The following is a 15,660-nucleotide window of genomic DNA, read 5'->3' as shown; positions in this document are numbered from 1 at the left end:
CAAAAATATAAAATACAAATAAATGTAGCCTATTTTTCCCTTTTTTAATGATTTGTTCACTTGAGCACCACTTTGTGTAGTGGATGTGCATGCTTTCTGGTGTTTTATATTAATCCTTGAGTTTATAGTTTTTTTGCGAGCAAAATTATAAAAATATTTAAATGCTGAACTGTGTTTGTCTTTTTCAGAGGCAATTTTTTGCCTGTATTTACATAATGTTTTACACTAATATTATAAAACATTACAAATGGTTAATTTTAATGGTATTTTAAGTTGACTTAAACGACTTGAATTTTTTCATTTAAGTTGACTTAAGTGGATATTTAAATCTTTATGCAAGCATTTGCTGCATACAAAATAAAAACTTACAATAAACTACATTCAAGTAGCCTACAGGCCCCTGTCTAGCTGGAATTAAGTGAAGTGAATGAATGAAGTGTCCCATTTTACCAGTACTGCCTGAAAAAAAAAGTGGGATTTGGTCAGAAGAGGGTCTTCAAAAGTTCTTCTTTGCCAGTATTTCTTATTTTTTCATTTTGACTAGGGTAGGAGACATCCTAACTTTCTATAAAGGTATAATGTCAGGTCATATGGCATTTGGATCAAAATTAAAAGTGCCAGGAAAAAGTAAAATATCCAAAAGTATCCCACGTTGCCCATATTCACCTTAAATAAAGCAAGTAGGTATATCTGCAGTCCAGAAACCTCAAACAGGGGCGAGATCTCCAAAAGAGGGCGGGGTTACTCCAAAAGGGGGCGCCACTTCCACTCACTGTTAAGGTTAGGGAAAGGGTTAGGTTAGGGCTCCCTATATCTTCAGTGGCGATTTGGAGCTCACGCCTCTTTTTGGAGCAATGCCTGCAGCTATACCCTTTTCAAATAAAGCGAGAGAGCCCTAAACCTAGAGGGCGTTAAAACCCCACAGTGCCTTTTTTTTTTTTTTTTTTTTTACAAACATTTAAAAAAAAATTATTATTATTCCTTCAATGCGATAAAACAAGAGGTATTTATACATAGTCACCATAATAATATAAGTTACATTGCCAGACACATTATTTTATATACAATTTAGTTCTTTTAAAACTTTACATGTTTTCAGTGCTTTTTTGTTATTTGTTTTTCATCACAGTTGTTTAAGCCAATGAGCATTTAGCTATGACATCAGCTAGTCGTTTCCCTTCATGCTTGCAGTTTGCGCAGCTGGAAAAATACAACTGTGCCGCCTCTTTTTATTTTTTTTGTATTAATGCTTACAAAACTTTTACAACAATAGCCAGGAGGTATATTAAAACAAACAACAAAAGACAAAAAGGAAAAAATAAATAAATAAACAGTTTAAATAAAAATATCAAATTGTTTACATATTTCAATACACTTTACAGCTTTCTTGTTTCTCAAATTGGAAACTGTTCTTATGTGAAAATAATGGTTTATAACCACCATACTTACATTTATGAATACTAAACTTTGCTAACAAAAGCAGCAAATTAATCAAATAATATTCCTTATGAAAAAGTTGAATGCTGGGAATGACATGATCTCTAACAATCGTGCAGAAAACAGACCGAAAACAAGTCGAGTAGGTACAACTCCAAAATAAATTAGAAAATGTTTCCGCCTGCAGACCACAGAATGTACAAAATATATCAACATCACAATTCAATCTCTTACCGTTTACGTAAAACCGTCGTGACGCAATCCGAGCTTCTGCCGTCAACTTATTATAACTGTCGCAAAAACTTGTGGAAGACAGCCTGGAGAGAGTTTGATCCTTCGGTGTTACTGACTCGTTGCAAGCATGGAGGGATCCGGGGACGAGTTCCTGAAGTACCGCTCACCGCTGGTGTCCCGGTACGCCAGCAAAGAGATGGCCTTTAACTTCAGTGATAGAAAGAAATTCAGCACATGGAGGAAACTGTGGCTTTATCTCGCCAAGGCTGAGAAGGTCGGTTAGTTGTTTCTCGTGCAATTATTGTTTATTAAATAGAGACGTTTTATTGTTTCTAACACTCTCTGAATGCTAAGTGTAACTCTGAATCTTAAGTTTTGACCTTGAGTCAGTGGACATCTCAAGTTGCCAACTCTGAATCTAAAAATAGTTTGAAATGAGGTCCTTTTAAATTAATACTTCAGGGTGCATGTGAGTTATGTGTTATTTAATACTCAGTATTTAACTAATAACCATACCCTTACAAAAAAAGTTATTTGGCATTACCATTGTACAGAGGTGCTCTCAGATAGTAATACCATGGTAATTTGGGAAATGTCATGGTACTGGATAAATACTGTAATTATGTATTTGCAACTGTGATATTTACATGGTACTCTAAGGTACTTCAAAATACACCATTGTAGTACGAGTAGGTCTTATGAGCAGAATTCAAAATCAAAATTAATCAATTTTTATAGAACACTGTGTGGTTATTTGTGCCTTCATACTGTTAAAGGGATAGTTCACCTAAAATGTACAATTCTTATCCACCCCCATGCCATCCAAGATGTGTATGACTTTCTGTCTTCTGCTGAACGCAAACAAAGATTTTACAAGCATATTTCAGCTCTGTTGGTTCATGCAATACAAGTGAGTGGTGGCCAGAACTTTGAAGGTAAAAAAAGCACATAAAGGCAGCATGATGGCGCTGCGGATGGCCACCTCGGTGTGGAGCGCTTCTATTGTTTTGTTGTTTTTGTTTGTTTGTCCTGTGTTTAGTGATCTTTCTCCAGTCAGTTTGACCAGAGACGAACAGCTGAACATTCAACAGCATATACCAGTCAATCTTTTCCCAGATTTGGAATATTCGGACGTTTTGTTTGACATTTTAGTCGGAGGCGCGGCTGTGTTGTTTAAACGCGCTATGAGACACAGGCAAGGGAGACAAGCAGGCGCGCTGATCAAGCTCCGTCGGCGTGGCTTTCGAACAACGCTGCTGAGCATTCATCTTGCGAATCTCCGCTCTCTCCCTAACAAAACGGACGAACTACATCTCCTTACCTGCACAAACAAGGACTTTTCAACCTCTGCTGCCTTGTGCTTCAGAGAAACCTGGCTGAGTCAAGCTATTCCGGACAGCGCGTTACATCTGCCGGGCTTCCTGCTGTTCAGAGTGGATCACATCGCGGAGTTAACGGGGAAAACGAGAGGCGGTGGAACATGCTTTTACATCAGTGAAAGTTGGTGTACAAATGCAACAATGTTAAAGAGGATGAGCTGTCCTAATTTGGAAGCGCTCTTTATTAACTGTAAGCCTTTCTACTCACTGCGGGAGTTTTCCTCATTTATTCTGGTGAGTGTGTATATCGCGCCAAACGCGTGTTTGAATGCCGCACTGCAACAGCTGGCTGATCAAATCACAGACGCAGAACAACAATACCCGGACTCGGTTATTATTATTCTTTGGGATTTTAACAAAGCAAATCTCACATGTGAACTGCCCAAATACAAACAGCACATCGCATGCCCCACCAGAGACAGGAATATACTGGATCATTGTTACACAACAATAAAGGATGCATATCGCTCTGTCCTTAGAGCAGCTTTGGGACTCTCTGATCTCTGTCTGGTTCATCATCTTCTAACCTACAGACAGAAATTAAAATCTGCTAAACCTGTATTAAGGATTGTAAAGAGATGGACCAATGAAGCAGAGCAGGAACTACAAGCCTGCTTCGATTGCACGGATTAGAGTGTTCTTGAGGCTGCAGCCACAGACCTGGACGAGCTCACAGATACTGTTACATCATATATCCATTTCTGTGAGGATATGTGCATTCCTACTAGGACTTATTTAACATTTAACAACGACAATCCATGGTTTACAGCGGAACTCAGCTTCGTCAGGCCAAAGAGGATGCCTACAGAGTTTGGGGATAAAGTCTTGTACAATCAGGCCAGGAACACACTGAACAGGGAAATCAGAGTGGCTAAAAGAAGATACTCTGAGAAGCTGAAAAACAAGTTTTCAGCTAACGACCCTGCATCAGTGTGGAGTGGCATGAAACAACTTACGAATTACAGGACTCCTACCCCCAACCCTGTGGTGGACCAACAACTGGCTGACGACCTGAATGTGTTCTACTGCAGATTTGAAAGGCCCAATCTCACACCACACACACTCTGACCTTCACTTCACACAAACACCAACACCTCCTGCAACCCTCCTCCTCCCCCCTCCTGCTACTCAACCTGCACTTAAGATCTGTGAAGATGATGTGAGCCGCGACTTTCGAAAACAAAGGATAAGAAAAGCACAGGGCCCAGATTGCGTTTCACCTGCATGTCTTAGATCCTGTGCTAACCAGCTGGCCCCCATCTTCACACAGATCTTCAATAGATCACTGGAGCAGTGTGAAGTCCCATGCTGCTTCAAACGCTCAATCTTTATTCCTGTCCCAAAGAAACCAAATATCACAGGACTTAATGACTACAGACCTGTCGCCCTGACGTCTGTGGTAATGAAGTCATTTGAGAGACTGGTGTTGGCCCACCTGAAGGACATCACTGGACCCTTTGTAGATCCCCTTCAATTTGCTTATCGAGCAAACAGGTCTGTGTCATATCCTGCAACATCTGGACAGACCAGGGACATATGCAAGGATCCTTTTTGTGGACTTCAGTTTGGCTTTCAACACCATCATCCCAGCTATTCTCCAGACTAAATTACACCAACTCTCTGTTCCCACGTCTATCTGTCAGTGGATTACCAGCTTTCTGACAGACAGGCAGCAGCTTGTGAGACAGGGGAAATTCACTTCCAGCACCTGTACAATCAGCACTGGTGCCCCCCAGGGATGTGTGCTCTCCCCACTACTCTTCTCCCTTTACACAAACGACTGCATCGCCAAGGACACCTCTGTCAAGCTCCTGAAGTTTGCAGACGACACCACTGTCATCGGCCTCATCTGAGATGACGATGAGTCTGCATACAGAAGGGAGGTTAAACAGCTGGCTGTCTGGTGCAGTCAAAACAACCTGGAGCTGAACACGCTCAAAACAGTGGAGATGATAGTGGACTTTAGGAGGAACACCCCAACACTGACCCCCCTCACCATTCTAAACAGCACTGTGGCAACAGTGGAGTCATTCAGGTTCCTGGGCACTACCATCTCACAGGACCTGAAGTGGGAGACCCACATTGACTCCATTGTGAAAAAGGCCCAGCAGAGGTTGTACTTCCTTCACCAGTTGAGGAAGTTCAACCTGCCACAAGCGCTGCTGATCCAGTTCTACTCTGCAGTCATTGAGTCTGTCCTCTGCACTTCAATAACTGTCTGGTTTGGTTCAGCTACGAAATCAGACATCAGAAGACTACAAAGGACAGTTTGGACTGCTGAGAGGATTATTGGTTGCCCCCTGCCCCCCCTTCAAGAACTATACTCTTCCAGATTGAGGAAAAAGGCTGGAAAAATCACTCTGGACCCCACTCACCCTGCCCACTACCTTTTTGAACTGTTGCCTGCTGGCCAACGTTTCCAAGCTCTGAGCACCAGAACCGTCAGGCACAGGAACAGTTTTTTCTCCCAGGCTATCCATCTCATGAACAGTTAAAACTGCCTCTTTGAGCAATAATTAATGTGCAATACACAGTTTAGTCTTTTTATATTATCCAACACATCCTACCACTTCTGCCATTACATTCCCTTGCGCTGTATATAAGGATAATGTGTGCGCGCGTGTGTGTGCGTGTGTGTATATATATATATATATATATTTGTCTATTGTGTATTCTATATATACGTTTTTCTTTTCAATATTTTTTTATTCAATTTTAATTATTTTTTAAAAGTCTTGTTGCTGTTTTTTGTATTTATGTGTACTCGAAGCTCCTGTCACCAAGACAAATTCCTTGTATGTGTTAGCATACTTTGCAATAAAGCTCATTCTGATTTTGAAAGTAATCCATAAGACTCCAGTGGTTAAATCCATATCTTCAGAAGCAATACGATAGGTGTGGGTGAGAAACAAATCTTTTTTTTTTTTTATTTATTTATTTTTTTACTATAAATCACCTCTTTCATATTCTTCTTTTGTTTTTGGCAATTCACATTCAATGTGCATATTGCCATCTACTGGGCAGGGAGGAGAATTTATAGTCCTGCTATCCCTTTAATATAATTAGCCCTTTATACAGTATATGCAGCATTATGTTACAAGCACATACGTTTAGGTTTCGCTATGTCATCTAAATGCATCTAAACTCTGGACGTAAGAGACTGAGCATCACTGACCTCAAAACAAATTTGTTTCTTGGATAATGAATAAGGGTTTTGATTTGAGGAGGTGGATTTTTAGATCAGTGGTAAGACTCTCCGTGGAAATTTCTGTTTGGCATTTAAACTCAATAACCCCTGATCAGGTCAGAGGTCCCTCAATTTCAGATAACGGACCTAAAAGCATTTTTAAATCTTCTGTTTGCTGAGATGAATATTAGTGACTGTGGACCTGTGGAATTTGCTGGGTTAGCTGACATGGGTAGAATCACAAGTTGATTTGTTTTGTATGTGCACAGTCAGAACAAAGATGCACTCACGATGTTCCAAATAAAAGCCACACTCTGATTAATTAAACAGAGTCCCCTGGTCACATGCTAGTCATCCTTTGACCTGTCAAACTGTTATAGAGGGGTGTAAGAAAGACAAACAGCTTTCTGTTCATAAGACACACTCTACAGAATTGTAATCTAGTCCTTGAGACATGCTAAGGAACGAACACATCCAAATAAAGGCCTGGGAGAGAGTCAATATAAATGTCAGAGTAACTGGATAGTCTCTTGAGGGTTGCCCTTTACTTTCATTCTGTATCTGTTGCTAAAGATGAAGAAAAGATTCATGTGTATTAGGCTGGGCGATATGACGAGATATATATCGTGGCGAAGATATAGTGTCAATCGGTAGAGATTTTGCTATATCATGTATGTCGCGATATGTAAATATCCATGAGACTGAGCCTGTGATGCGAGACTGAGAGAACTGAAGAGACTTTGACTGGGTTTTTCCAGCAGTACAAATGTCATGAAATTCAACAAATTCAATGAGATTCGTTTTGCGTTCAGCACTTCAAAAGCGTTAAATATGCTTCTCGTCTGTGTTTCGCACTCGCTCTCTCTGGAGCACGCAAGTACGCACGAGTCCAGCAGACTTCCCGACATTTGTGCTCCAGAGACAGGAGAACAGGAATCGCTAGCGCTACCCAACCTAGCTTCTCTCGATATTGCGGCGCAGACCACAAATCTCACGTGACCCATTTGAATTTGAGTTTTTTACCTAAGTCAATCATCTCAAACTGCTAAGTAGCCGAGACTTTAACCACCACTGATGAGGAAAACAGTTAAAACAATGTGTAATGTGTGTTTTTTTTAAAAACCTTTTATAAAACAAATGATCCAAGTTATTTAATATCTAAACCAATTTTTATTGATTTTTACTATATCAATATATATATCATTATCGTGATATACAATTACTCGTAATATCAGATTTTGGTCATATCGTCCACCTTTTATGTATATCATTCTACTGAAACGCATTTAGAATTAGGGTACATCCATTATCATTCTAATAGCTTTCTTACACCCGTTTCTTCAGGCATTGGATCTCCCCATAACCGACGCCCAGGTGAACGAGATGGAGTCTCACTTGGAGGACATTGACTTTGTCATGGCTGCAGAGGAGGAGAAGAAGTTGAGGCATGATGTCATGGCTCACGTGCACACATTCGCCCACTGCTGTCCCACAGCTGCTCCTATCATCCACCTGGGTGCCACTTCCTGTTATGTGGGAGACAATACGGTGAGGGGAAAATGTTGCTGTATTATTGTCAGTTGGTTACTGTTTACGGTTTTGCCATGAATGTTCTGCTAGTATTGTCAGAGTACAATGGCAATGGAGAACGACTAGTGTTCAAATTAAGTGTTAAAGCCCAAAGTATACTTAAGTTTTTACGCAAACGCTTAGCGGCTGTGTACAGTTCATTTGGCGCATGCATGCTACAACTGCTATGAGAGACTTGGCTATTTATCATCAGGAGTTTAGACCCATAAAGATGTCTTTATATTTCTTCAGACTCGAGTTACACAAATGCAGGTATCTCCAGACCTCCTCACACACGCGCTCTTGATGTGCACGTTCACTATTGTCGTTTCCACATTTGTCTCCTATTTTTTACCGGTGTTCTTCTTCTAACGCTTCTTTGTAACAGCAATGGCTCAAATGTGAGTGTTGCCATCTTGTGGACCCACAGATTAGTGCAAATAATTCCTGGTACATGAAGAAGGAAATATAGGTCTCTGCTTAACAATAATTTTTGCTTCCCAATCTTTGGGAGTTTTCAAACATGGATGGGTGTTTCTAAACTATCCAATAAAAGTAGGGAATCTCAATGTAGTAATCATTAGGCGTTTCCAAACCAGGATGGGCATTTCTAAACTGTCCATTGAAAGTAAGGAATCTTAGTGTAGTAGGCAAATCATTTAAAGCTGTTAAAAAACGCCCATCCTGGTTTGATCCCACTAGTTGGGAAAAGCCAGTTTTTGTTCTGCAGAAACATAAGTCTCTGAAGAAGGGTCCTGCAAGGCTACTACAAGACACGCCTACTACAAGTTACACCCCCTTAAAATAGCAGGGGAATTGCTAAAGTCTTGCAACAGTTGGGATGTCACATTCATACACTGTGTTTGTTGTGTTTGAGTTCCTCAGCAACCCTTCACCTACACCTGTCTACCCCTATACTTAACCCTAACCAAAAAATTATTAAATATACTGCAACTTAAAAGTTCTATTGAATACAATCATATCGCTGTATCAGTAGGTGGTGACAGTGTGGATAAATGTGATGAAATTGAAGAGGAGAAGAATCTAGTATATGCTAAGCTAACAGGCTAACTCCAGTGAGTGAACTGGAGAAAACAGAACATAGAAATGTTTAGTTTCACAATTTATGTCTTTTGGTTTAATAATAATATAAGTGACATATAATTTAAAAGTTATTCTTTGTCAAATGTACACAGTTTTGACAACATGAATCATACAGCAATTGCAAAGGATTTGAAAAGTTATTTTAGCCAATATAATTGCTTTATATGCCAAAGGGTGTGTTACTTGGAGTGGGCGTGTCGTATAGTGGGTGTTACTTGTTATCTTGCAGGATGCAGACAGATACACTTGGGTGCATGCACATACTGTGCGTTCAGAGTACGTGCGGTTAGAAAAATCGGGGCACACGTTCAGTGCTCGAGCACTCTGCTGATGACAATTTATGTCATGCGTCCTGTATGCGTATAGCAATTGCGTCTGACTGAAGTACAGGTGCATCTCAATAAATTAGAATGTCGTGGAAAAGTTCATTTATTTCAGTAATTCAACTCAAATTGTGAAACTCATGTATTAAATAAATTCAATGCACACAGACTGAAGTAGTTTAAGTCTTTGGTTCTTTTAATTGTGATGATTTTGGCTCACATTTAACAAAAACCCACCAATTCACTATCTCAACAAATTAGAATATGGTGACATGCCAATCAGCTAATCAACTCAAAACACCTGCAAAGGTTTCCTGAGCCTTCAAAATGGTCTCTCAGTTTGGTTCACTAGGCTACACGATCATGGGGAAGACTGCTGATCTGACAGTTGTCCAGAAGACAATCATTGACACCCTTCACAAGGAGGGTAAGCCACAAACATTCATTGCCAAAGAAGCTGGCTGTTCACAGAGTGCTGTATCCAAGCATGTTAACAGAAAGTTGAGTGGAAGGAAAAAGTGTGGAAGAAAAAGATGCACAACCAACCGAGAGAACCGCAGCCTTATGATTGTCAAGCAAAATCGATTCAAGAATTTGGGTGAACTTCACAAGGAATGGACTGAGGCTGGGGTCAAGGCATCAAGAGCCACCACACACAGACATGTCAAGGAATTTGGCTACAGTTGTCGTATTCCTCTTGTTAAGCCACTCCTGAACCACAGACAACGTCAGATGCGTCTTACCTGGGCTAAGGAGAAGAAGAACTGGACTGTTGCCCAGTGGTCCAAAGTCCTCTTTTCAGATGAGAGCAAGTTTTGTATTTCATTTGGAAACCAAGGTCCTAGAGTCTGGAGGAAGGGTGGAGAAGCTCATAGCCCAAGTTGCTGGAAGTCCAGTGTTAAGTTTCCACAGTCTGTGATGATTTGGGGTGCAATGTCATCTGCTGGTGTTGGTCCATTGGTTTTCAAAAAACACAAAGTCACTGCACCCGTTTACCAAGAAATTTTGGAGCACTTCATGCTTCCTTCTGCTGACCAGCTTTTTAAAGATGCTGATTTCATTTTCCAGCAGGATTTGGCACCTGCCCACACTGCCAAAAGCACCAAAAGTTGGTTAAATGACCATGGTGTTGGTGTGCTTGACTGGCCAGCAAACTCACCAGACCTGAACCCCATAGAGAATCTATGGGGTATTGTCAAGAGGAAAATGAGAAACAAGAGACCAAAAAATTCAGATGAGCTGAAGGCCACTGTCAAAGAAACCTGGGCTTCCATACCACCTCAGCAGTGCGACAAACTGATCACCTCCATGCCACGCCGAATTGAGGCAGTAATTAAAGCAAAAGGAGCCCCTACCAAGTATTGAGTACATATACAGTAAATGAACATACTTTCCAGAAGGCCAACAATTCACTAAAAATGTTTTTTATTTTATTGGTCTTATGATGTATTCAAATTTTTTGAGATAGTGAATTGGTGGGTTTTTGTTAAATGTGAGCCAAAATCATCACAATTAAAAGAACCAAAGACTTAAACTACTTCAGTCTGTGTGCATTGAATTTATTTAATACACGAGTTTCACAATTTGAGTTGAATTACTGAAATAAATGAACTTTTCCACGACATTCTAATTTATTGAGATGCACCTGTATACTTTGGGCTATAGATACTGATTTCATTCTAATCTAAAAGATTTTGATTGATGTGAAAGTGCTCAGCAGGATAACTTTGTGTGTTTTTCAGGTCTGACTGATTCTTTTCTTTGTCTTTAGGATCTGATAATGCTTCGTGATGGATTTGATATCCTGCTTCCAAAGGTTTCTGACATTTCCCATTTTAAAACAAACACACTGCTGCTGTCCACAGCTATAAAGCTCTTACTGTTTTGTCTCTCCTGTAGTTGGCTCGTGTAATTGACAGGTTGGCTAACTTTGCAGAGACATACGCTGATCTGCCCACTCTAGGTTACACCCACTTTCAGTGAGTACATGTCTAGCGCTCAATGGCGGACCACAAGTAGAATTATTTAGAAATGCTCTGTGTTTGAGATTGCATGACAAATAACTTTTCTTCCACTTCTGTTCATGTTCTTCCTCTCTTCTGTTGTCTCTATGGCTTCATCATTTTTCATCATCATATGTCTGGCTCATCTCTAATTCATTTGCACTTATTCTTCAGATCTCTTTTTTTCAATTTCATCTTTTAAACTTTGCCTTCTTAACAATAATTCTAGGTCAGTTTTAGGTTTATGGTCTCTCTCCCCCTACCTGTTTCTATCCCAGACCAGCTCAGCTGACTACAGTCGGGAAGCGTGCATGTCTGTGGCTGCAGGATCTGGTCATGGACCTGAGGAACCTTCAGCGTGCGAGAGAAGAACTGCGTTTCCGGGGGGTCAAAGGAACCACGGGCACTCAGGCCAGCTTCCTGCAGCTCTTCCAGGGAGAACATGATAAGGTGAACATCACTGCATAACAAGGATTGATGATTTTTCATCTCTGGAGCACAGTTAGAAGGTGTAAGATGTAGCGCGGGAGGACTGATTGATTTTAGCGAATTGGTTTGTTCAGATGGTTCATTTAAATGAACAACTTATAAAACAATTTACTGATTCATCATCACTCAGAAGTAGTTCCCAAAAGAAGAAGGCCTTTTTTTTTTTATTTTTATTTTTTTTTTTTGTAGTGAAATAAATATTGAGTGCAATACTGCTGTTAATCACTGTTTTTATGTTACATACTTTATATTGTGTAAAATGTCTTCTTTATGTTTTCAGCATGTCATTCACCTCACAGTTTAGTGATTTACAAACCCTTTGGAACTAGTTATAAAACACTTGAATTATTAGGAGAGCAAGTCCAGTTTGAGTTTTGACTATGGAAATAGATTTAAGAGTTCAGATGGACTTTTTAACCCAAAAGTCAGCATTACCTCTATTCCATCCTCTGTGCTGTTTATAGAGTTGCAAAATGCTATTTTTAAGCTTATTTATGGTTGAGTGGTTGATCTGACAAATAGACTTGACTGTTTTATCTCTCAGGTGGAGGAGCTGGATAGGATGGTCACAGAGATGGCTGGATTTAAAAAGTATGCTCTTTTTTTTTATTTATTTTTTTTTTATTTAATGCATGCTTTCATTATTTAACAAATGCTTTGAAATACAACTAAAATGGTCTGAATCATCATTAGGTATTTTGTAACTGGCCAGAAACCAGGCCTACATTGTATATGTTTGTGTCTGTGTATACATGGTTAATCTGTTTCCTCGCTTGTTTTCAGGTCGTACTTAGTGACGGGTCAAACATACAGTCGTAAGGTGGATATTGACTCACTCTCTGTGCTGGCCAGTTTGGGAGCCACAGTGCACAAGGTCAGACACTAATTTTGAACTGAAATTAGCATTTTGTGTTTTAAATGAACTGTTATAACAATTGATCACAGTAGTACTGAAGTGATGTGAAAATAAACCTGCCCTCTAGTGGGAGTGTAATGTTATAGCAGCACTCATGCTCTAAGTACAACAGGGATTCCAGATTTCTTAAAATGATGGTTGTTCTTTTTTATGTTGACTTTTGCTGTAGATCTGCACTGATATCCGTCTGTTGGCTAATCTGAAAGAGATTGAGGAGCCTTTTGAGAAAGAGCAGATTGGTGAGTGTGTAATATTGTATATATAAAAAATTAAACAAGTCAATTGAGGCTGTGTGTTATAGTGATTTTACCTCAAGTTAGGGGTTCTTAGGTAAAAAATTGAGCAGTATTATTAAAAAAAAAAAAAAATCTACATTTTCATTAATGATAGAAATGTACAATTCTTCTGGTGAAGTAATATAAATATTAATAGCCTAACTATAGTCCATTTACGATTACAAGGCAACATTCTAATTTGAGTGTGTGAATGTGTTGTCACCACATGTGCATTTATTGGCATTTTAAAATGGCTTAGAAAGTGGCTTGTCCAGTCAGAATTAAGTCAGAAGTATTTATTTTATAAATGTATTTAACAAAAAGACAACCTCTTTTAACTGTCTCCATTGTTTCCACTTTCTCACTGTAGGCTCCAGTGCCATGCCATATAAGAGAAACCCCATGCGTGCTGAGCGCTGCTGTAGTCTGGCTCGCCACCTGATGGCGCTGATCTCCGATCCTCTGCAGACGGCATCAGTGCAGTGGCTGGAAAGAACCCTGGATGACAGCGCAAACAGGCACTGTTTGAAAACTTCATTACAGAATTACAGCTGTGATTTTTGTCTTCTACCTGAACAAATGATGTGGCACCAACTTTCAGTCTCAACCTTTCTCTGTTTGTATTATTTAGGAGGATCTCTCTGCCCGAATCTTTCCTCACCGCTGACATCATCCTCAGCACTCTGCAGAACATCACTGAAGGAATGGTTGTGTACCCTAAGGTGTGTGGCGTGTGTGTCCCTTTAACTCTTAAAGGGGTACTTCACCCAACTTTGAAAATTAATTTACTCACTCATGTTGCCTCAAGCCCATATGACTGTTTTTTCTGTGGAAGACACAAGATGGAAGGCATAATGTTAGCCTCAGTCAACATTCACTTGTATTGTATATAAAAAAAGGTGCAATGAAAGTAAATGGTGACCAAGGCTATCATTGTGCCTAGCACCTTTTTTTAGTGTCCCATGGAAGAAAGAAAGCCATACAAGTTTGGAACAACATAAGGGTGAGTAAATGAGGACAGACTTGTGATTTTTGGGTTAACTATCCCTCTAAGGTCAAAAGTTAAAGCTCAGTAAATTTATTTTACTTTGTATCTAAATTCTCTTTATAGGTGATTGAGAGGCATATTCGTCATGAGCTGCCCTTCATGGCTACTGAAAACATCATCATGGCTATGGTAAAGGCTGGAGGAAACAGACAGGTTAGAACGACCAATGATTAATAAATGAAAAAATCATGACCGCTTGAAGCTGTGTGTTGCTGCAGTAGCACTTGTGGCTGCCATTTCCTGCTGAGTGATACATGTGTTTTTGTAGGACTGTCACGAGAAGATTCGGGTGTTATCCCAGCAGGCTGCAGCCGTGGTGAAACAGGAAGGGGGTGACAACGACTTACTGGCTCGGGTTCGGGCTGATTCATATTTTGCCCCCATACTTGGCCAACTAGATGCCCTACTGGACCCTAAAACCTTTATTGGCCGAGCCCCACAACAGGTATACACACACAAACACACCTAGATTTTCTCTTTCTGTGTAGCCAAGATATAATTTAATATCTTGTTGTTATTGTGTTATTACTATTTATTACATATATAAACATGTTATAAACATGAAGTTTATAACTCCTCTCTCTCTCGCTCACCTCTGTCTCTCAGGTTACAAGGTTTTTGGCTGAGGAGGTCCGGCCTGTTTTAGAGCCATACAAGAATAAAATGGATGTAAAAATTGAGCTAGAGCTCTGAAATGTGCACACAAATACAGCTTTGTACTACTGACAAAATAAAGGCTGTATAACATTGAATAAACGTCTTGCTGTCCAAATTATTGTGTTCTTTTAGGATTTTGGAAAGAGGAGGCATGGCTAATTCACCAGCTAAAATTGCCCATTACTATGACAAATTGATCGCTTAAACATAAAAAAATTAACACAAAATTCCACTGTCTAAGATTTAAAGGAGTCATGACTTACTCATATAATTGTATTATCTTTCCTGAGGTCCACAGTCAAGTTTTTTGCACCAAACAGTCATAATTTATTCATATATAATTTTCCACCCTGTCTCTGGCCCTCTGTCTGAAATGCTCTGTTTTAAAGGAATGTTCCGGGTTCAATACAAGTTAAGCTAAATCGAAAGCATTTTTGATTACCACAAAAATTAATTTAAAAAAACTTTAAAAAAAAAAAAGTAAAAATCGAGGTTCCAGTGAGGCACTTGTAATGGAAGTGAATGGGGACCAATTGTGTAATGTTAAAATACTCACATTTTGAAAAGTATAACCACAAGACATAAAGGATATGTGTGTAAACATGATTTTAGTGTGATAAAATCACTTATTAACCTTTTCTGTGTAAACCCTAAAATGACTGTAAAAATTACAGTTTGAACAACTTTACAGCTCAAATAATACACATAGTTTTAACAAGAATTAATGCAAGTGCTTTTATAAAATTATAAGCTACACATTCTGTTTAAACCCTCCAAATCTGGCCACATTCACTTCCATTGTAAGTGCCTCACTGTAACTGATTTTTTGTATTTTATTTTTTATAAAGAATTATTTAAAAACGATACAATAAAAATTACAGCTAAAATAATACATATTTTAACAGAAGTGGTTTTATAAAATTATAAGCTTCGCATTTCTGCCTTTAAACCCTTCAAAATTTGGCCCCATTCACTTCAATTGTAAGTGACTCACTGAAACCTCTATTTTTGCTTTTGCTTTTTTTTTTTTTTTTTTTTT

At 39.3% G+C, this 15,660-nt stretch overlaps 1 protein-coding gene across 1 annotated transcript; it reads left to right on the top strand.

Moving 5' to 3' along the window:
* The first annotated feature begins 1,726 nt into the window (after positions 1-1,726).
* Positions 1,727-14,720, top strand: LOC127451402 (adenylosuccinate lyase-like). The gene is made up of 13 exons (XM_051716095.1): positions 1,727-1,945; positions 7,582-7,785; positions 11,005-11,049; positions 11,133-11,212; positions 11,515-11,686; positions 12,270-12,316; positions 12,509-12,599; positions 12,811-12,880; positions 13,287-13,434; positions 13,548-13,638; positions 14,028-14,117; positions 14,233-14,409; positions 14,571-14,720. The coding sequence occupies exons 1-13, from the start codon at positions 1,799-1,801 to the stop codon at positions 14,655-14,657; spliced, it is 1,449 nt and encodes a 482-aa protein (XP_051572055.1). The 5' UTR covers positions 1,727-1,798; the 3' UTR covers positions 14,658-14,720.
* The last annotated feature ends 940 nt before the right edge of the window (positions 14,721-15,660 follow it).

The sequence above is a fragment of the Myxocyprinus asiaticus genome, chromosome 14 (assembly GCF_019703515.2).
Source record: "Myxocyprinus asiaticus isolate MX2 ecotype Aquarium Trade chromosome 14, UBuf_Myxa_2, whole genome shotgun sequence".
NCBI classification, from domain to species: Eukaryota; Metazoa; Chordata; class Actinopteri; order Cypriniformes; family Catostomidae; genus Myxocyprinus; species Myxocyprinus asiaticus.
The sequence above is the reverse complement of the archived record's forward strand: the minus strand, read 5'-3'. Positions and strand labels throughout refer to the sequence as shown.